This window comes from Lineus longissimus, chromosome 1 (assembly GCF_910592395.1).
Source record: "Lineus longissimus chromosome 1, tnLinLong1.2, whole genome shotgun sequence".
Lineage (NCBI taxonomy): Eukaryota > Metazoa > Nemertea > Pilidiophora > Heteronemertea > Lineidae > Lineus > Lineus longissimus.
In genome coordinates this window covers 5,652,856-5,675,355 of record NC_088308.1, presented here as the reverse complement: position 1 = coordinate 5,675,355, position 22,500 = coordinate 5,652,856, and the positions used below count along the sequence as shown (strand labels likewise).

The window sequence follows — 22,500 nt, the reverse complement described above, 5'->3', positions numbered from 1 at the left end:
ATTGTAGGTGAACCCCAACAGCAAATCTTTTAGAGAAGGAGTCCAAGTGGGAGACATCATCTACAAGATCAATGGGGACGTGGTCGATGGACTAACACTTGTCGAGGCACAGAGACACATCAAAGCTGTAGGGAATACACTTGAATTAGAACTCAAGAGGTTAGTTACTTCATAGCGGTTTAGTACAGTCATGACCATGAGTAAGAATACATTCTGTGTGCAATGTGCTGCTGCTCTTGGCCATGTTGTACACGCGATTGCGGATTTCATGTGACAACACTGTAATGAACAAACAGTATCCTATGAAACATTGATTATGTTGACCAAACTTGCCAATTTGCGCAAGTTGAAATCCCTGGCTCATCAGGTGCATAAAATCATTAGGCACCTAAATGCTCTGAATCATGGGTCTTTAGAGCAAGATGCAGAGTCCTTAATGAATAAGAAGTACTGCCATGGTGTTCTGATATACTGCAGCTCAGACTAAGAAATCTCCAGGATCTAAGTTATATAATCTGTAAATGAAATTCTTGAGCCAGTTGTATTAGATCTAAGTCTTACTTGTACATACTGTTGAGTTACAGCTCATAACTGATTTGAAAGGTCTTGGAGAGAACTAGAAATTGGTCATGAAGATTCTTCCAGTTCTCAAACATAACATAGTTAGCTACTTGCTAACTCCATTTCTTTTCAAACAAAGCTGTCGATCTGAGAATATCAATCTATGCCTGTGATGTTATCGCTGGTAAATTCCCGATCATCAGAATGCCTGGCTAAGATAAGGCAGGATCTGGTAAGGTATTCTAAATGTTACTTGTGTTTATTCAGGAATACTGGAAGTAGTAAGAGTGTCTATGGCTCGGTATTGAATCTTCCCTCTGCCTGGTGAATGGCTACTCCTGCCTGTCATATTATTATTTGGAGTGAAGTGTTTGCATTGCAAATGGATGTGTTCCTCATCTTACTTTCAATTGGAGTACATCCCCTGTGGGCAGATTGGAAATCGAAACAACCTGTTATCAAAACTATAATGGAAGTTATAGATTGAGTTCGAGGTCACTGAATTGCCTGATAGGTCCTTGAATATTTCCTGAGCCGTTCAAAGTACACAAGAATCGATGTTGGATTTATGCATTTACGGTGCTCTTTCTGCTCCAAAATGTACTGTTAGCCCCTCCTCACCAACTCAAGTTCGTTCTTTTGTAACAAGTCCTACTTGGCATTTCATTGCAGTTTGGTCCCCGATCATTTCACTAAATGACAGGATATAGAACGATTGTTTGTGTCCACCATACATGATCTGAACAATGCAGTAAGCACGCTGATTTGTCAAGAGAAGCTCAAAATGGCGGGCATGACCATAATTTCACAATTCGCATCTTCTCATCTTTTCTCAGTACCGCCTATTCATGTGAAACAAGTTTTACAAGGAAACCTTCTCCTTACATATAGCGTGGGTGAGACTCTTTGCAACAGGGAAACATTTCACAGCAGAGTTGCCTTGAAACTGGCTTGACATGAAATATGCTGCCGCAATTGGTGATAGAGGTGAACCACTGAGGTCAGTTCAGATGCCGATAAGACATACTGGTGCAATCAATCGACAAAATTGTATCAGTAGGGCGACCACCCACTCACTTCAAAGCAGTTAAATATACTTGTATACAAGTAGTAGAAAGAACTTTCATATGTCAAGTCCCCGTTATGAAGACAAGGAGGTAGGACAACTGCAGGGTTCAGCTTGAAGTCACTGCAGTTGAGCTGAGGGTAATGCTTGGAGTCACTGCAGCTTGGAATCACTCCAATTGAGCTTAGGATAATGAAATGATATGATTGGGGAAGGACATCTGCAAGTTTCAGCTTGGAGTCACTGCACTTTAGCAGTCAAACTCCATTTCTCTTGAAGGAAACACTCCGGTAGTATCTGCAAATGCCCACATTTTCAGAGCAGTGTGTGGTTTGTAGACCAGTCGGACGTATTGCCTACAGAATGAGCTTTCATTCGTGAACTTTGCTTATCCACTCATCAACAACCCAGTGGGTTGTACACGGGTTTCTCTTCAGGTGAAAACTAATGAGAATAGGAAGGTCAGAGTTTAAAATAGCGTATTGAAAACGATACCTGGTGGTGGGGTCCGAAATTACCAACGAACATTGCTTATTTTGCTAAGTGTCTGATTTTAATTAAAACCTGTGGCGATGCACGCATAATTGGTGCATACATGGACAGTTCTGAGTGGCAATGTTACTCCTGACCAGTACTGTACTGCACTTGGTGAAAAGTTTCCAACACCTACGCACTGCGTCTGTGTACTCTACCTCCTCTGAGCTGGTATTTATAGCATTTGTGAGGGAGATGTTTCAAACTCTGTTGAGTCCAAATGTTGGTTACCTGCCTGTTTCCATCACCACTTATTATTGCTCTGACGTCAGATTTGTTGAAATTGGATGTTTTTTCCGCTACAAGAACGTGTTTCCTATCGATGATTACCTTGGGCTTGTTTCATTGAAATCACCTTGATGTGAGAGAGTAGTGTCGCTCCCTCTTACTAGGTGGCTCAATCACCACTTCCTGGAGCCTCTGTACCGAAGCACAGGTATTGATAGTATCAGAAATCTAGTTTCATTCATATGGCCAACTTTCAAGGAAACGGATAAGAGTTTGAGAAATATTCCTATGAAGAATTACCATTTTCAAACAAAATTGATTTGAATCACATAGAATGATTAAGTTAGAGCCAACAAACCGATGAGAAATCAGAAAAAAACCTGCAACTTGTTCCAAAAAGAGAAAATTAGCTGCTGAGGCTTAGCAAACTATGGACTAAATTTGAATGTTTAAGCTGGCTCATCTAGTTTATTGATTTTCGGATAGCGGTTGTCTCAATTTCTAAATCCTAATTGATCTAACCGGGCAATTAGCTAATGGCTGGCCGTAAAACACATCGGCTAATGGGGAAGACGCCAATTAAGCTTGATTTCTTCAAAAAGCAAATAGATGGTTTGATGATTATAAGTGTTTCCTTTATATCAGGACTGTGTTAAAAGACACTCTTCCCAGGGTGTCTGTCTGTGGGGAAGTGGTTCTACTTCATGGTCCAGGGTGTTCCCTTAGCCAACCAAATGTAAATGGACCCATATACATATCACTGTTAGCCTATACGAAATCATTTTCATTTGGCCATCCACCTGTTAGACCCATTAATTAGTGGTTAAATGCAACTTTCTGACCAAATGGCTTTTGTCAGGAAAGGTGGCGTTGTCTCATATTACATTGGCCTATAGCCTTTTCACAGACCTGTTTCTCATCACTTTACTTGATGTAAAACCAAGATAAGAATGTAATGGTTGATTTCGGCTAGTCGACTTGACTATCAGTATGATGAACATCAGATACTGAAACTAGCTTGCTAGGACTTGGACTTGACCCAATGTCTTCAGGTTGTCTGATGCTCACCTTAATTTCACCAATCTGATACACACGGACTTAAAAATTTGGCATGTGGATACAAAACAATCAAGGCTGCTGTGTCGCTCTTGTCATCTAAAGTCTCCCATTGTTTGTGGTGGTGCTGTATTTCGTGTGATTTCGTAACTCAGGATATAAAGACAGCTTTGTGGGATGGACGTCCTTGGTGGTTCTTAATAATATATAGTCGAGCAATTTCCCTTTAAGAAAATTACGATACAAAAGATTGAGATCGCTCTGACTTGGAAAAAGCCCAATGTCTTTGAATTATAGCTGTCTGGTGCTCTACTTAACTTTATACAGAAGGATACTGCCCTGAATAAAGGAAGCCTTATGACCTTTAGATGCTGCAGTTTTTCCTGTTGATATGTATGATATACCAGGAGTTACTTGATTTATATCAAGTGACATTTACATCATACAAAGTTTGTTGACGTGTACTTTTTCTTGGAGGATGAGTTTTGTTTAAAGTTTGGAATATTTATTTTCGAGATCATCATGGGTAATAAGTCATCAAGCAAGAGATACATACGGTAAGCAGTGAAGGTTTCTTTCTCTCAAAGTCTCAGTAAGGTGTCCGCAGACAAGCAACGATCTGCGACTACCTCTTGGTTTGACTCCGTCCCAATATAGGAGACATGAAAGGCAAAGTGACTCGGGTGCCGTTGATCGGTCAAGATGGTGACAGTGTCCAATGAAGAAAACTGTGTCATGTGAGGTGTTGCAGCCACATCCACGATCAGAGGCTGTCGCATGTCAGCGTCTTAAACTGTCAAGGTCTTTGCCCAATTCGCCACTTGGACTTCACTCCCTACTGGACAGAGTGCTGGAATGGTGTAGTGACCTAACTCTTGATGGGTCGAGATGAATCAGGAGGAACTATCTGAGCTTGCAGGTGTTTTTTTCAGATGGTACATCATGCTTGCCGGTGCCAAACTTTTAAAGTGTAACCGAATATTTTCAGTCCTTGTAGAAAGAATCTCAACAAGCGATTATTGATATACATATAATCGCAAAGTGTTTTGAATTCCGTTGATCGTACCTTGATTATATTTGGGGTTTTCAACCACTGTTTGTATTTCTCCCACAAGCTAAACATGGGCAATACACTTGGTTGTGGAAAAACGAGGTAAGGTCGCTCAATATACAAATGTATTTTCAGTTGTTTTGGAATGAAATTCTCGATGTTGTCACGAAAATTCCTTTTCATCAAAGTTTTAATGAGTATTTTCTTTGGAATTCATTCCATTTTTAGCTCACCTCTTAGCAGAGGTGAGCTTATCCCATACCGTGGCGTCCGTCGTCCGTCGTCGTCGTCGTCGTCGTCGTCGTCGTCGTCGTCGTCGTCCGTCGTCCGTTAGCAGGGCACGTTTCGTAACTGTTAGAGCTATTGAGTTGAAACTTGGTACACATGTACCCTTATGTTATGACACCTGGGAGACCAAGTTTCGGTCCGATTCGTTTCATGGTTTGGCCACCAGGGGGCCAAACGTTAAAAGTGAAAATATGCAATATCTCCCTTAATAGTAGTCGGGAAATTTTGAAAAAAATATGGTAGGTACTTCTAGCAAAGGTGCATCATATATCCTCCGGGTTTTTGATTTGACCTCCTTTTCAAGGTCACAGAGGTCAAATGGTGTAAATTGGCCGTTAGGATGTAACGATGGCACGTTTCTGAACTGCAATGACTATTGATACCAAATTTGGTACACATTTACCCCTTAGTCAGGTGATCTCAGGGACCGAAGTTTGGTCCAATATGATTCACCACTTGACCACCAGGGGGCAAAATCCAAAAACCTTAAAAATGTGATTATTCCTTAACTTCTCGCCCGATTGCCACCAATTTGATATCATGGGTACATCTAACCACCATACAGTATATGTCACACAGGTTTTTAATTTGACCTTCTTGTCAAGGTCACAGAGGTCAAATGGCGTAAATTCGCCGTCGGGCCGTAAACTATGGCACGTTTCTTAACTGCAATGACTATTGATCACAAATTAAGTACACATGTACCCCTTGGTCAGGTGATCTCAGGATCCGAAGTTTGGTGCGATCTGATTTGCCGTTTGGCCTCCAGGGAGGGGGCCAAATCCTAAATTCTTCAAAATGCCATTATTCCTAGTAATGACTTGCCCGATTGGCACCAATTTTATATCATAGGTACATCTAATTCTAACAACCATTCAATGTGTCACCCGGGTCTTCTTTGATTTGACCTACTTTTCAAGGTCACAGAGGTCGAATGTACTGTAAATTGGCCATTTTGGGGAAATTGTAATTGCTTGGACCTACATCAAACCTAACACTACATGACACAAGACCATGCTCTTTATCCATCTTTCCTCCACATGAGGTGAGCACAATGGCCCTGGCCATTTTTCAAATATTTTTGGTGGCACGTTTCGTTTCTATTTGAGCTAGAAGGTTCTAAACTTGTGAGGACATATGTCTAGGGACCCCTCTATTCTACCCCAAAAATTTGTCCCGCTCAGACTTCAAATATGGCCGCCAGGCGGCCATCTTGAAAATAAAACAAAGTCGGATTGCAACCAAATTTCATGTGATTGTATATCTATCATTAGTCCTTCTAATTAACAGACCCTTGCATTGAAAGAACTTTTCTATGCATCAGGTCAATAATTTGACAAAGGCCAAAACAAAAGTCAGGACCACTATTTGATCGAGGGTCACTTGACATTAGACTTTGGCCAAAACAAAGGTCAGAACAAGTACATTCTCTTGTGATTGAACATGTTGGAGCAGAACTTAAAGGAACACTCACAATCACGGTAGAACCTGCCTTAGCAGACACCTCTCTACTAGAAACCCTATCTTTTAAGGACACTAGTTTTGGTCCCAGATAGGTTGCTTCCATTTAACTTGACCTCTCTGATCATGACACCTCTCCAATAAGAACAGCACTTTTCAGTCCCGAGGGTGTACTTAATAGAGATGTTCTCCTGTATATAGAACACCTAACTTGACCTTATTGCACTGGCAAATCAAGGAAGTGTTGATTTTACTTCAATTGTTTACTTTTACTTTTTACTTTAACTTTGATGCATGCACCATACAAATTTGACAGCTTTCTATATGTACCACGTTTTATTCATTAGATTCAAATTATTCATAAATCCTGAATTTTATTTCACTAAAACTTAAATGGTGAACTTATTTTAATGTCGCTGCCATCTAAAATGCAGCTGCCCCATATTTGCATGTTTGCATGTTGATTGTTGTGGGTCATGCATAGGCCAAACATTGGTACAGAGAATTTATTATTTAGTATATCCCACACCCGTGCAGCTAGATGCAGGCAACCTGCAAAATATTGCTAATTGGTGATGATGATCTGTGGTGCAAGTAGAACCGATCCTTGCCCTTCTCTTAGGTTGCACTGCCTGGAAAACCTATCTTGTTTGCCTGGTGGATACCAAACAGCGTCAGAAGATACACTGATGGACATGGCTATTGGGCAAAGGAAAAGCAAATATTATTTCGTGTTTCGCTCAGAAAATTGATGAATTACGTAAAGCACATCAAATGGGAGTAAAGCCTTGGGGATAATTGGCAGTTAAACCACCTGTCAAGTCCTAATTGACAAGTCTCATCTAGCGATATTACCGGAGGGAAAAATAACAACATTGATTCATTCATAAACTGTGTGATAACATCCCAATTGATTTGATGGTTGTATAAATACTGTAAATATTAGCTATGTAATGAATGTGTGGAAATCACACATTCGGAAATGAATTTGGCTAAGAACATGACCTCTGCTAGCATGGAGCATAACTTAGTGGAAATGGCTTCAATATTACCAAGAAATGACCTTTGGTTACAGGAGGATACAGGGTGGTAATGAGGATCCTTTACTATCTTTGTAACAGCTTTTTCTAAAGCCTTCATGGATTACACTGTTGCCATCTTCATGCATTTCTTGGTACCAGAGTATCATTACCAGCTATTGCGGGCCTAGCCAATTAAGCCAATTAGTGCACCTGCTTAATTGGTCCTGGCAAGCCTAATGGAAAATGCATAGGAAATATCAATAAAGTTGGCTTTTTGGGCGGGGTGTTAAAATAATCCCAACTCCCGACTTCTGACACAATTCTATATATGTCTAGGTATTTACTGGCAAAATTTGGAGTGATTTGGATGGAAATTCGATGTGTCCATCTATAGGTTGAAAATTTTGGTAAATCTGTAATGCTTCACTCGTAGCCAGTAGTGTAAATTCCTGAGAAAGTGGGTTTTGGGGGCTTTTCTAGCTGCGCTAGCTCCGAAACTATACATTTGATACAAACTCCCGACTTCAGACGTGGTTGATATAACTCTTAGGATTATATTCCCAAGATTTCAGCTTTATTGGAGAACAATTCATAGTGTCCATAGGGGGGTTGAAAATTGGAGGATTTTCAATTTTTTTTCCCAACAAATATGCGAAAAATATTACTTTCCACCTAGAATTAATCAAAATTTCGCAAACTATCATAAAGTACTTCCTTGCAACAATCATTTGTGAAGCTTTCAAAACTTTTGGCTGATTTATTTGACCCTAAATCAGCAAAAACCAAACATTTTAGTGTTTGTATGCACCAATGCACAGGAGGCTAATTGCCAGATTAATTCACACCTTTCCAATCTCAAACAATAGGAATGATGGAGTCTCCCTCTATTCAAAACAGAGTGTGCTAGGCCCGCAATAGCTGGTAATGTTTGGTTCTGCTCTACCAGGCTATGCTGACCATTTCAAAAAGGGTGACTCCCTGGGCAGAGGGGGGAGGGAGGGATATGATAAATGTGAAGAAGGCAAAGTGGTATGTTTCTCTAGTATGGTCATAATATTGGAGATGCGTAATGATGATTGAAACCACTTCTTTCATCAGTCGTTTCAAGTTGATATCTACCATGTTCATGGCTCTTGATGATAGTGGAGGAAAAGCCAGTGTGATTTTTGTGGCCCAATGCTGCCCTCCTCTGTTTATTGACTATCGTTGAATAAGATATGTATCCCCTTCTTTCATCAAGACCACCAGCTAGCTGCATGTTTAAAAAAAATTAAATACATGTACAAGAAGATGTACAATACGCAGTATGTCAAAAAAGTTATTTAGTCTACTTGATATCTTTATTGTCTTGAACATTGGAGTAGAACTTAAAGATAAGGCTGAACTTTTCAGAAGATTTGGTAACGAAAAATATCGATTTGAGAAGAAGCCCAGCAGCTTTCTGTTTACTTGCAGACAACCACCTTGGTGGATCGAAACCAGTTGTTCATGTTCTCTGCAGGTTTCACCTGAAACCACCTCTTCGTTTCTGTGCAATTTTCTATAAAAATGCACAGCCGAAGCAGACAGATTAGTTTGAAATCAGCCAAAGGTGGTCCAGATTCAAATTGGACCGATAGATTTGTACATTGATGGAGAATTTTGTTCAGAATTGTGCTGTTGAGTTCATCAAACTTAGGCTGGGGCAACGTTCCCCGTTTCGCTTGTAACAATGCATTGCCGCATCTTCCTCAAGGAGATATGCTTGGCCCGGGTTTGTTGATGGAGGTTTATGGTTGAGCGGAGCTGTAACATGGTGTGGAGTCTGCGATAATGCTCGGACATGGCTGATTGCTCTTGGAATGCTGGTCTTGGTGTGAAATTGCTCTTGGGCAGATCTGACCTCAGGAGGATGAGCGGAAACATGGATACTCTCGACGTGAAATTCCTAAAAGTTGAATCCATTTTGATGAAGTGTTAACAAATTATCCATTTTGATTCTCGTTCCGAATTCTGAAAATGGCTGCTGTTACTTATAACAACTACATTGTCAAAACCAAGTGTTCTCCGCTGTTCGGTAGAAAAAGTCCGAGTCGAAATTGGAAAGTAAAATGGTGAGTGCTGTGACGTCTTTTTCAGACCCCGTGCCACGAATTGATGTTGCTCTCCAAAGTTCTTTTCTGTCTTTGGTGCAGGGTTTGTTCATGTCAGTGAAATATCATTTTAATGGAAATAATCTTCTTTGCCGTTCCAGGGGTGAGGATGGTGTAGAAGGGCAAGGAACAGGAGAGGCCAACAAAGAGAACAAGGTCAGAGGTCAACCAAAGCAGACGACCAAACAAGAGGACGACATGTTCAAGAGTAGTACTAGCATAAGCATCAACCATCACCCCTCGGGGGCGGAGCATAATGATACAGCAGCACAAGAGAATGCAGGTTAGTTATGGCGAAACTTTGTGTGTTCTTTTCTTCCATTGCACAATATGCATAACTTTTCATTATTTGTCACTTTTTCTTGTGCTTGGCACAAAAAACTTATTTGAACTTGATCAAAATTAGTACTGGAATTGGCATCACCATCCCTCGGGGCAAGGAAGAGCACACAGTAATACAGTGCAGCAGGATGCAAGTAAGTTTGGTTTTCCATTTTGCTTCCGGTTATAGGCTGTGAGATATGGTACAGATTTAATTCAATGATGTAGAGTTGGATCATTCATCAACATTTCTCATCAAAACTGTGCATTGGTCTGGCACTCTGTACAATCTCATCAGAGTAATTCGCACTCAGATTCCTTCATTTTAAACTGTTTCCTTGCTGGTTCTGCTTGGTTGTGGGTGTAGGTTTTTTGTGTTTAGATCATTACTCAGACTAATGTTTACCATATTAATGGAGTAAGCAGGTAGCTTCAGTCTGTACCCTGGAGAATGTGGGAATCATTAGAATGGATGAGAAAATCATCAGATCGGTTTGATTTTGCCTCAGTATGAGGCCATTTTTTCTTCGCCTGCAAATTCTTTTGTAAGGACTCCTGTAACTGGACTTGGCACCCAAGTACTGGATAGTTTGTTGGACTCCTTCCCAAACAAGTTAGGCTCTGTGGTTAGTTTTCCAGTGGTACGGATAAATTTCAAAGAAACAACACTGCCCTCTTGTATAAATCATCACGAGGTACAGCTCACAACGATGTTTTGACTGAAACCACTGCAGAATCTAAGTACTGAACCGTCTGGTAAAGAAAAAAGAGCGAAAAGAATCCCATTGTTTGATGAGTATCACTTTAAGGCAGATCTGATGGCAACCTTGTTCCTGCGGCTTCAAGTGGTTTTCCTGCTTACAGTATGTGAACACGCCTGAAGTCCTGGAGATCACTGCCTGCTCTGTGCTGCCTCTGCAGGGAGCAAAGGTAATAGCACCAGTACATCACCAACAATATTTTTAGCTTTTCCTGTTTGAGATGAAGCCAGAAACGAACGCTTAATGTACAACTTCCTTCCCTTGAAAAAGTCATGTTTGGTTCTGAAAGAGCATCCTATGTTGGAAGTACTGATTATTACAGATAAGTCAGAAAACATGAAGGTAATTGGAAAAAACGTTCTGTTCATTTTGTTGACTGGTTTCTGTGTAAACAAAGTATTTATCAAGCTTAACAGACTTCCTTCAGCTTTTTGGGTGTTTTTTCTGATGATGATTTCATTAGAAAGCTTACTCCATCAAATTTCCTTCAGTATCTTCTGAAATTGCTAGGAGTCAGTCAGCAGACCAAAGTTTACTACAAATTATACCAGAACAGCCATTTTGTTACCGTGTTTACTGCTATTCCAATTTACCAATAAAAATCCAGAATTCAGATACCTGATGCCCAAAACCTTCTCAGGAAGAAGCATTTTTTAACAGACTGTAGCTTCTTTATGTATCGTTGGTCTCTTTACTGAAGATTTGTTTGGCTGGCTTTTCATGTGCTTTCTCATTGAGACTTTCAGGCATCTCGCAAGTTTTACTTCGCAAATCAAAGGTATGCTAACTCTTAGATGGGATGTGAATGCCCATGGCCATCTCCTCACACCTTCGAGTGTTGAAATCTTCGAGATGAAAATTTGCCCTTCCAACGAAGTTGCTTCACTCATCATACAAACTTAACTACTCTTAAGTTGCTAGTAGAGATTCATGGAAGTTGTTATCACCATTTAGACACTAAAGTTTGCTTGTAGTCAGCAGATGCCTTCGTCTGTAAGAGTACCAATGGTTCCACTCAGCTTCTTGAGGGAAACTGGAATAGTTCAGCAACATTTCTTCTTAAATTTGGACAGTTTTTACCCAACATCAAGACATCGCTAAAAAAAGAGATTCTAAGTTACTTTTTGGAGGATTGGTTAGGGTAGGTGAATGCTTTTATGCTTTGTGTTGCTGCAAAATCAATCCCTCAATATCGTTCTTATTGCTGTTATATTTACCTGACATGACCTATAAGTACTCAGGTTATTTTGGCACATATAAACACCATAATTTGTTGTTTTCATAAATAATATTGCTACATGATCGAGTTCCTTGAGGCTTCTATAGAGTTCTGTCTTTCAAGGTTGAAAAGTTGGGGAAAATATATGTACATTGATTCAAGCATCTTTCACAAAATGCACTAGTTCAGAACAGTCAAAATAAGTTGGAAATGTGTTACAAGTCAGAATCATCAGAAGTTTGGTTGAAAATTGTGTACATATTCTATTCCAAACTACACATTCCTGTACAGCTTATTCAAGTAAAGCTAGGATGAAATATATGTTCGGAATACTGTATATGTGTGTAGAAAATCTGTGAAATTCATACAACTGCGTATGTTTTTGCAGTGATCGGGATACTTCTTGTTAGCCAAAGACCTTGGCTTTTTAAATGAGTTTATTTACAGGTTCTATGATTGATAATCCATTCGTAGGTAGATATTTGGTTGTGATCTGGCCGCTTTCAGTCCTTGAAGTCAAGCAATCTGTTGCTGGACTTCAAGGAAGGTTGTCTGTTTTCCTTCTTCTGCGCATCATCAGGGAATTTCAGTTTTAGATTAAACAATTGGTGTCTTTGGGAGTAGTTCTTGAGTGTTCCAAATAAGAAGCTTCATGCTTCATACTCACAGCTAGTTCCGATTCTAAGCGTTTGAGGTCCTCAAGCTATCATCAGAGGCATCATGTCTTTCATTCAGTCTTATTTCGGAAACTGGCTCAAAGGTAAGTCATTCATTACTCATCATTTAACAAATTCGGCAAAATGTCCCAAACCTGGCGTTCTTTGAAAACGACCAAAAGAGGACTATGTTTTTAAAATCAACCATGGCATTCCTGAGCTTTAAATGTCACCTAAAGGGTGTTCGCCATTCAAGGTAGGAAAGTTCCAGATGGTTTCTACTTTGTTGCATTTCATCACCATCATCATCACATCACCATCATTATCTTAATTTTAGCCCAAATCCCTTGTCTACACAATGTATCCTTTTAATTTCAACTGACAATATCTACACAATACTGCTGTTATAATCATAGGTAGCTTACTTCAGCCACTTCTCTTTTCTCCTGAAACCATTATAGCTGCACAGCCTTCTTTCTTATTATTTCATAGTTTCTAGTGAACTTTCCTATTTCAGTAGTAGAACCAGCATTTGCGTATAATTACCTTCTTTTGCCTTCTCCCAAATTTTGTCCATTGAGTTCTACTCCTATCAGCAATCAAAAAGTATCTGAGGAATATTTTATTTTCGCACCTTGTAGCGCGGGCAGAGCGAGCCAGGATGAGGCTCCAGCGACGAGAAGCATCTCGGCAACAGCAGCAGCAACTACAGCATTCCAGTGAGAGAGGTTGTAAATATCATTGAATATATGCCTGAAACTTGTGCCAGTTCCTCTTGCCTGTTTTATCTAGTGTTGAAGTATGTGGCTTAAATGATTTGGAAGAAAGATATTCCTGAGGGTTTACATCAACATGAATAGAGTGGTTACAGGCAGCAGTTTGCTTTCTGGAATCTTTCGTTGAATATGAAATTGAAGAGTTAAAGGCATATCATGCAATAGCACTTCACCTCTTCAACACGTTTGACGAAGGATCTGGGTACTGTTTTCTGTAACAAGTGTGTTTAACTTGATGAACCAGTGAAATGACATTTCTAATGAAGCCGGCCAATCCAGACGCCCTACTATGTTCAGTTTATCTGCCTTTGTGACTCCCAATCATTTGGCCACATACTTCACAATGCTGCCTCTATTCCAGCTAGCTACTCGCATTTGGACCTTGGCATTATCAGCGTCCCATGTTGCTGCACCAATGTTCTCTCCCTTGTATGAATGTTACCTTGCTATTTGACCTACAGAGCCTCTCCTTTATAACATGACATTGCCTACTGGTCTTAAGCAATGAACCAATCTCCTATTGACAACACTTACACGAATCTTCTTTTTGCTCCCGCAAGTTTCCAGGAATTGCTTGGAGGGAGCAGTCTTCAATGAAAACAAATTGTGAATTCAGTTTTAATGATATTGAGGCTCTGTTGGATATTTTGACTGTTAGGACCCATGTTTGTTCACCAATATAATTGTCAGTGTTAGGGTTTGTTCTCATGGCAGGCATGCTGTTAGCGCTCCTCTTGCTGAATCATGCTCATACCATTCAAAGCTGGACTTACCTCTTTCATTCAAGGCCTGACAGCGCAGTGTCAAAGAGTTACATTCAAAACGGATCACATGGCAAAACGAGTGTTGCCTGATGTCATGGGTTACCTCAGACACTCCTGATAAGGTGTAAAGAGTCTGACGTTACTCGTGATGTCAGGGTCTGATGTCACACAACACTCGATACGTCATGTGATTGGAAGTTTATTGGATCTGAAAATGTGATTTTACAGCAATGCACACTCTGTTTTCGGGCCTTGAACACAGTCAGCAAGTCCCATATTTCATATCATATATCTGTGCTTCTCTTTTAGTCTTTCTTTCAGACACATTTTGTCAGCAAAAAAACGAATCTTTTCTCTTTTCCTCCATTTCTTTCTTCTATTTTACTTGCTGCCATTCTCCATCTTACTGACATTTGTCCAATTTAGACTTGTGTACTTCCATGTCTCCTTCATCCTACACAGGTGCCCTAGCAAATGCTTTACCATTTCTAATCCTTCTCCTTCCCGTCTCATCTGCAGGCCGACCCTTTTACAGATCCTTCACTCCTCAGCCAGATTCACGGTCCATGGGAACATCCCGGGGAATAGGGCGGTCAGATTCGGTCGAAAGTTTGCCCGTTTATACCATGCATGTGCCAGATTCGGTTGCAAATTATTGCACAATCAGGCCAAAGCCGAGGGTTAATGAATGGAAGCCTATGTCCAAATATGGTTAGTGTGGGAAGAAGGAATGCAGCGTGTGCACTCATCGCATGGTCTAGATGGAGGGATCCAATTCTAACCTTGTTTATGTTGCTGTAATGGAGAAACTTATCTTAATCAGCATTGTTATGTATACCCTGGTACTTCGTCCTAGGTCAAGGTCACTTTTACCAAGGAAGCCAAAGGGTCAAGTTCATGTTGCACCTTCTTACATGTTCTGCATCCCATTGTGGTCAAAACGTAACTGGGCTGAAGTGAGTGTTGTTATAAGGTTCACGGGGTGGGAAGTTGATGTCACTATCAGCAGTGTTGAGTGGGGGTTGAACGCCAGAGAGGGGTTCTCTACCCTTCAGTATCACTACCATTAACAGTTTCTTCAATGTAACATGCTTGTCCTGTCCTATACTTTGTACTGTCAGATAAGAGCTGATTCTGATTCTAAAAGGATGGCTCTTACCTGTCAGTGGAGCATGTCATCTTGTAGGCAGAATGCCAGTGATATTATAGTCAAGAACGCATGCGCATTAATGATTTATCTTTCAGATTCTGATGGTTTAAAATCTCATGTTTACATCCAGTTACTAATTCTGATTGCATTTGTGTAAAATTACTAAAACATCTCTTTTGATTTTAGTTTAGTTTCCGTTACGTATTTGATTGCATGTTTCCTAGAAGAGCTTTAGGCATGTTCTAATTCGTTTTCTTTCAGTTTTGAGTGGCGTGCATCCGTTAGATGCTTTTTATGGAAGTTTGCTGGGATATTTTGCATATCTCACTGTGAAAGGTTTCCTTGGGCTGCATCCCCTGGATGAGTTTGTGTTGTGTCTGGAAAACTGGCTTGGTGAGAAAGGAAATACATGTAACTTTACTTGCTATGTTCTTAGGTAGTTACATATTATGTCATCTCATCGTGGATAATCAAAGGTTAACATTAGCTTTATGTATCTCCCAAAGCTGGAAATCGGTCATTCACCAGCCTGGGCACTGGTGGATGCTGTACTGCAAATGTTAATCTTTAACCGGTCACATTGACATCTTCTAGGTATATAGGCTGCCATTACGCCGTCATTTAGGTATAGGCTGCCACAATGATGTCATCTTCATATACCCAACCATGACCCTAGTACAGTTGACATTAGAAACTCCTAAATTTCTCACCATGTACCTTATTCCAAGTCATCAACACAATCATCATAACAAAAAAAACTCCAAAGGGCTAAAAAAAACCTTACATTTATCATGTTTAGTGTGAATGGTAGAGTAGACATGTCATTCATTCCTCTACCCCAGTGTCATCAGCATGTACAAACGAATGCACATCCAAGAATGGAAATAATCAAAGTTATGTTAGAAGCTAGATCTAACTCCTTCTTGTGGTCAACAGAACCATCCTTTCTTCTGGCATATCATTTATAGACGATGGTACATGTACATGTACACATGTAGATTGGTTTGTTCCCAATAAAAAAGTACATAGGACATTTCCCAACAACTGGCAATTTATTGAATGCTAAAGTATGAGAGAGATTCTCCAAAAATGCTGGACTGGTTTTATCGGCTTCAGAATAGCTTATCAGTAATTTAGATTTCTAAGATTGTGGTCCAAAGGAATTGGTCAAGCAATGTGACTTTGACGGCTGTTGAAATTGGCCATCTTGCTTTTTATCACACAGTAAACGGTGATGAACGCATTCTGTTTTGACACAGGTTACTGAGAGCATCTCCAGTTGTGTGCCATCCAACTTCACACACAAGGAAAAGAATTCATTGCAATTATTCTGAGCTGAGACAGACAGTTACGCTTTCTTCACTTCACCTAAAATCTCGTTGTCATACTCATGCGCCATGTAACTCTTTTCAGGCTCCGTGTCCAGGTCGTACAAGCCAGTGTCGTTCAACAAGGGTGCAGATTCGCTGTCGAACCGGTCCGGGTCATCACAATCCTCGGGGATGACGATGGGTCTCGACTCCTTGATCGCCAAGGGTAAGCAGAGGCAGAAAATTTATCAATACTCGATTTGCATCGGTTCCTGATGGGACGAATAGGTGGAGGATGTGATGGTCATTTTCACCATGTCAGTTGCGTGTTTGATCGTAGCGACCATAAGAAAACTCTGCAGGAGGGACACCAGACGCCCCAATTTAAGAGCGCTAATGATGTCGTGTGGGTTCCTGTGCTTGCAAATGCAAGCTATGGTCAATACTGGCACCACATCCCCTATTGTCAGCTTCAGGAACCAACATCCACTCCTTATTTCAATCTTGAATCCTCAATGGCAATGAAGATGTAACTACAATCCAAGCTCTAGTCCAAATGTTGTGCTGAGGTGGAAAGATTAGTTTCTCCCTATCCTCTCTGTTGCTAATGAAGTTCCTTTGAACTGACCGATGTCAGATCTGTGCCAGCTATTTGTAAGAGCTGGGTTTCGGCTGAAGCCATTCAGTGGCCCGTGACACTAAAAAATTTTCTTGCAGGTCGAAAAATAATCTGTACATTTAAATGATTTGTATTTATCGAGTGGTAGCTTTGTGTGGGAAAAAGATATGCTGTTTGTTTTACCTAATAGGTAGAGCTTGTTGTAAAAAAGCTGCATGTTTGGCAATAATGCCTATGCTCTCAAAAGTCAACTCATTTCAGATGTGTTATATCTTTAGCTGAAGCAAAATCTGAATCCTGAGACTATGGAATTACCACTTCAGACAATTCATCACAGCAAGCTATTATGACAACAAAGTCAAATTGATCAATTAACCTACAACCCAGAACCCATATCGCTCAATATCTTTAGCATTTTTTCCAGCAAATTGTGTACTGACTGTTCCAGTTATTCATGTTATTGCTTCCATCCTATTTCGAGTCTTAACGATATTTCTTTACTTGTTCCCCGATGCCATTTACACCAATCTTCTGGGTTAATTTGAACGATTTGTTATCAAATTCTATTTTGACGCATGTATTGAGTGAATTATGATTAGTATTGAGCTACTTGATAACCAGCATGCGAGTGGAACTGTTTCTTATACTTGCCCCAGTTAGCAGTTCTATTCTCCTCCTGTTCAAAGTTCTGTTTTTATCTGAATCCCAATTCTCAGGCATGGATCCAAGGGGGGGGGGCAGTCCCGGCCGTGGCTACCTATTATTTTGCATCAGTTGTTATGTTTATCAATAGATGGCAGATATAAGTTCATCCTAATTCCGTGGGAAGTATTGATTGGGATTTTTTTCGAAACCAGGAAATTGCTGTCGATTTTTCCAACTTGTTTGAGTGAGAGGAAGGAAGATTGTGTGTATAGGCTACCTGAATTGATTCCCTATATTTAGATGAGGAAATGCTATTTTTATTAGCCCAGTCAGTCTTGTCTAAGCTCTCAGGTATTTTCTATTCCGAACCAACCACTTGGATTTTAAATCTATGGGAGTTTTTCCAGTTTAATTTTAAGGTATTTCACTATAGATCTTCAATTTCTTCCGGTAGATCTATGATTTCTCAAACAGGTGGTTCTGGCTAGGCAGCCCACTCTCTAGGGCTTCTTGTAATATGGGGGATGCTCTGGAACCATATATTAGTATATATCTGTAGGCGATAGGTTAAACCTTTAGGCTGGGAGTGTTGAGGCGGGCTGGGAATACATAGGCAGGAGGCGGTTGGCGAGTCTAGGATTTTCTTTTCGAAGGTAGGGAACTTTTCCGAGTTTTTTGGTTGATATTTTGTCTGGTTAGAAACTTTGGACTTAAAAATTCAGGAATTTTGTAAAATGAAGCAACATGCATACTGCAGTTAGTTTTTTCTCAGGTTCTTTGATTTCCAAACCATTTTCAGCATAGTTATAGAGCCATTCCAATCCTTCTCCAGCTCAATAGTTGGCCTGCACAAATGCAAGACTGTAGCTGAACACTGTGCTTAGGTTCTCATTTGAAATGCACATTATTCCTCTTTGCTTTTAGGAATATTCCTTAGAGCTAGTGAAATACTAATCTTTTGTTCTTATAGGAGACATAAAATGATTGAATGTTCTATTCATTTGGAACAACTGTGTTCATATCAAATAAGACTAAGTGTATTTTGGATCCATAATACTGTCAACATGTAACTCGAATCCACCCAAACCCCAAATATTTAAACATGTTCCCGTCTCATAAAATTGAAGTTATGCTTTTGCATTGTGATATAAACTAGCGTATCGTCCCCCTTCACACTTAGATACCTTCTGTTATTTCCTCCATCTGTAAATATTTCATAAATTTTTCACTTGACAGAGCGCGAGTTTGAAAATTTGGCAAACTTTGACGAACCTGTGACCAACAACGTGCCAAATTCCTCTCATAGCGCGCCCTCTGACAATGAGTGGTGGCGCCGGCGGGAATCTGCCAGCCGTGGTAATTTCTTTGTCGTTTTTAACATGCAAGAACTTTCTTCTAGCGTAGTGATACCACTCATTTTGTGCATTGCTTGATTCTTGGCTCAATTTGGCTGCTTTGGATACTTTCCAAGCTCGTACTTTTGAGCACAGTAACCTAAGAATCACAGAAATGTAAGGACTGCATCAAAAAGGTTGATTTAATTAGAAGAAATGGCAGAGCTGTCACAAAGCACATTGTGGCTCTTCGTGGGAAAAAAATGTGTGAAAGATGTGTCGTTTTCAGAACAGTGACTTATTGGCTCAGCTCAAGCCACCAGCCTCAAAGAAACATCATTTTGAGCCGAGAGAGATAGCATAACACAGTCATTTAGCACCAACTTATTTAGCACATCAACGTTCAACCCATGTAGCCCCTATAAAACAGTCTCCCTGGTCAAGATTGGGGGAGTTACAGTCTTGAGGCGACGGTTCCTTAAAGAGGAGCTATCTACTCAAGATTGGGGGAGTTACAGTCTTGAGTCGACGGTTCCTTAGAGAGGAACTATCTACTTTTCATCTGCGACTTCTCTGACCTTGATTTGAGATGAGCTGTACCAGGACAATACCTGGCTCCTGCTTAGATCCTCCTTAGGCCAATCTTGTGTGGTTCTGATCGCTTCAGTGTTGTCTGATTGCATTTGTGTGTGATTTATGTTGTTCTCATTGTTGTATAGTGTATTGATGATTGCATCTTTATTTGAATGCCAATATCAAACTTAAAAATATATGCCAGAATTTTGTTAGGAAGTTTACAACAAGTTGCATTTTCCTTCTACGTACAATAAAGTCTGCAGTTCGATTGCAAGAAAGCTGTACCACTAACATTATCCTAAAGTTTTATGACTCCTTCCTGATGGCAGCAGATTTTGTTAACTTCTTCTTCTCTTGAAAAAACAGGTGTTGATGCCACAGTAGAGTTTCTGATTATTTTTTTCGAAAAGCATTGGTGATGAAACAATAAAAGTCTCTTTCAATATTTTACTCAGTTCATTCATAACTAGCTAATTAGCAGCCAGTAATGTGGAATATCGGATGAGTTATTGACTTGTGACGCTTTATTTGCAGATTGGTTTGAGATTTTTAGCAGGCGTACCAGTACTGCTGGCTGGACTGGTAAATCACAGTAATTTGCTGTGTATATAGATTACTGTCCGACACGTGTCACATCGACCTTCGCGGACTTGTAGCATTTGAATTTCTGCCTTGACGATTTTGGAAAATGGAAAAAAAGTTTATGGTGACATTTTTCATAAGAAGAAAATCATCTTCTACAAGTCCTTGTAAAGTCTACAGTTTCTGCCTCTCATAGACACATTACAGTACGATATTCGCACCCATCACGTTACAGAGCGTCATTCTTATAAGAATAGTCGTCTGTTTTCTAGATAGTTTTTTGATAAAGTCTAGGGACAATGTCTTTGTCTTAGTGGCATTAAATGTCAGCCAACTAGATGATTCCCCACAACCCATATATATATCTATGAAACCTTTCCAAAACAACAGGGTCAATTTGGCTAACAGCTTGCCCTACCCATTTTGTTGGTTGTGGGGGATCGTCAAGTTCATCCATGAAATTCAACTTCTCATCTTTTTAGGAAGTTCATAATGTATAGACAGGATTCTGGCATCTGCATCTGTCTGTTTGTGTATTTACTAATAAAACAATCAAACATTGTCAAACTAGATGTCATCAGAAAGATTCTCGAATTCATAAAAACATTTTGTATAGGTATAGATCTGCAGTAGATCTTTAACCATTTGTAGTTATAGCTAGTTTGACATTCCTCTGCCTTTTCCCTAAGAATATGTAGAGCTGGAAAGGATTGCGTAATTTCAGTCAACTTCTTGGCCTTTCCTTGATGCTCTAGAAGAACTCAAATCCAAGTCATCATACCTATCCTTAAACATGAAGATTTTCCATGGTGCTAATGTGGTTGCTGTTTTCAAACTGCAGATCTGGCAAGAGAAGGTTCCAAACATTCATGCAGCTCAACTTGCCTAATGTCAGGGTTTGCTCTATCTTCTAATGCTCTGCAGAGCTATAATATCAGCAGAAAGCTAGATCGTGTGTTCTTAACCCATGCAGCAAAAGCTTGGCTCTAAACCAGAAATCAGCTATCACTTCCCAATCATTTTCAAATTACAATATATACAAACATTCATGTTGTCTTTACCCAGTTGTACCCTATGGCATTAAGATATCTGCAGAACCATCAGCTGTAAGGATTTTTCGAAAAGCCAGAAGCATCCATTAAGCTCTGTACACACTGACAACATTTTGGGAAACATGTTGGCCAACATGTTGTCCAGGTGCGATGTTATCGAAAATGTTGGCAGTGTGTACAGTTCGGAAACATTCGGTAACATGTTGGCCAAATGTTGCTCAAATGTTGTCGAAATAATACAAAATCAATTTTGTTGCCGAGATGCTAATGATGTTGTCGAGTTTTATCCAGTCAGAAATAGGCCACAAATCACATGATCTACCTTAAGCCATGTGATCTAGTCAAAATGGCAGCCTCAAGCAAGGAATGGTTACTGAGTGAAGTTGAACAACTTATTGCAGTATGGGAAAGTTGTGCCTGTTTATGGGATGTAACATCCAGGGAATATAAAGACAAGAACAAAAAGAAAGCTGCTATTCTAGAAATAGCTACAAAATTTGCCCCATGCTGGTGTCTCATATAAATCCATGGTCTTGTCCACACTCTTTTCTCATCTTTACGTCTTCTTCGCCGTCTTTCAATCAGGATACGTAAAATTATGGCAGAGCCACCGACAATACATCTTCTTCTCTTGGAATCTTCCATTGTTTATGCATTTCCCTCCAAAATATTCCCTCAAAAATCCTCATTTCTCGGAAACATTCGACAACAAGTTGCCCAACATGTTGTCGAATGTTGTCATGTGTGTACAGGGCCAAATTTTCGATAACATCGCACCTGGACAACATGTTGGCCAACATGTTTCCCAAAATGTTGTCAGTGTGTACAGAGCTTTACTTACCGGGCAGAAGTATATTATCTTATTGCAGTACCTGCAACACCAGTGTTGGTTTTGGCCTTGGGCTGTGGTCTTGAAGACATCATCACGATACTGATACCTTCTCTTGAAAGATAGCTTTGTTTGTTGGTGCATTCACCTTGCTGATGATGTCATACAATCATTTGGACCATAACTGCAATCACCTTGGCTACTTCCTTGTTCTTAGCTGGTCAAGTAAAAGCCTCATGATCTTCCCTGGAACAGCAAACATTGGAAATTGTAAAGGAATAGTTCACCTTACCAGTTGTTCCATATCAAACTGACATTGCATAAGGAATAGAACAAGTAAGGTTCATACCTGGCATCATATTCTCCAGGTGGGTTGGATCATGGAACAAATTACAGTCTATTACTTGCTTAATGGTCCATGATCCACTAGTGGAGGGAAGCAATGGGCCCAGTTCCAAAGTTTTGGTTGAAAGTCTTGGTATCAACTACGGCAGAGGTACCATTTAA

The 22,500-nt window shown here is 40.1% G+C and overlaps 1 protein-coding gene across 35 annotated transcripts in view; it reads left to right on the top strand.

The window, feature by feature from the left end:
- Window positions 1-22,500, top strand: part of LOC135486484 (serine/arginine repetitive matrix protein 2-like) — a 99,250-nt gene that overhangs the window by 23,763 nt on the left and 52,987 nt on the right. For 28 of the 35 annotated variants that reach the window (XM_064769325.1, XM_064769350.1, XM_064769394.1 and 25 more), the window contains exons 2-7: window positions 8-159; window positions 9,501-9,682; window positions 12,998-13,084; window positions 14,416-14,607; window positions 16,460-16,582; window positions 18,857-18,976. In XM_064769325.1, coding sequence (XP_064625395.1) covers window positions 8-159; window positions 9,501-9,682; window positions 12,998-13,084; window positions 14,416-14,607; window positions 16,460-16,582; window positions 18,857-18,976 — 856 coding nt within the window. Of the gene's footprint in view, window positions 1-7; window positions 160-9,008; window positions 9,361-9,500; window positions 9,683-12,997; window positions 13,085-14,415; window positions 14,608-16,459; window positions 16,583-18,856; window positions 18,977-22,500 lie in introns of those variants that run through there. The other 7 variants (XM_064769491.1, XM_064769549.1, XM_064769499.1 and 4 more) reach the window with 6 other exon arrangements.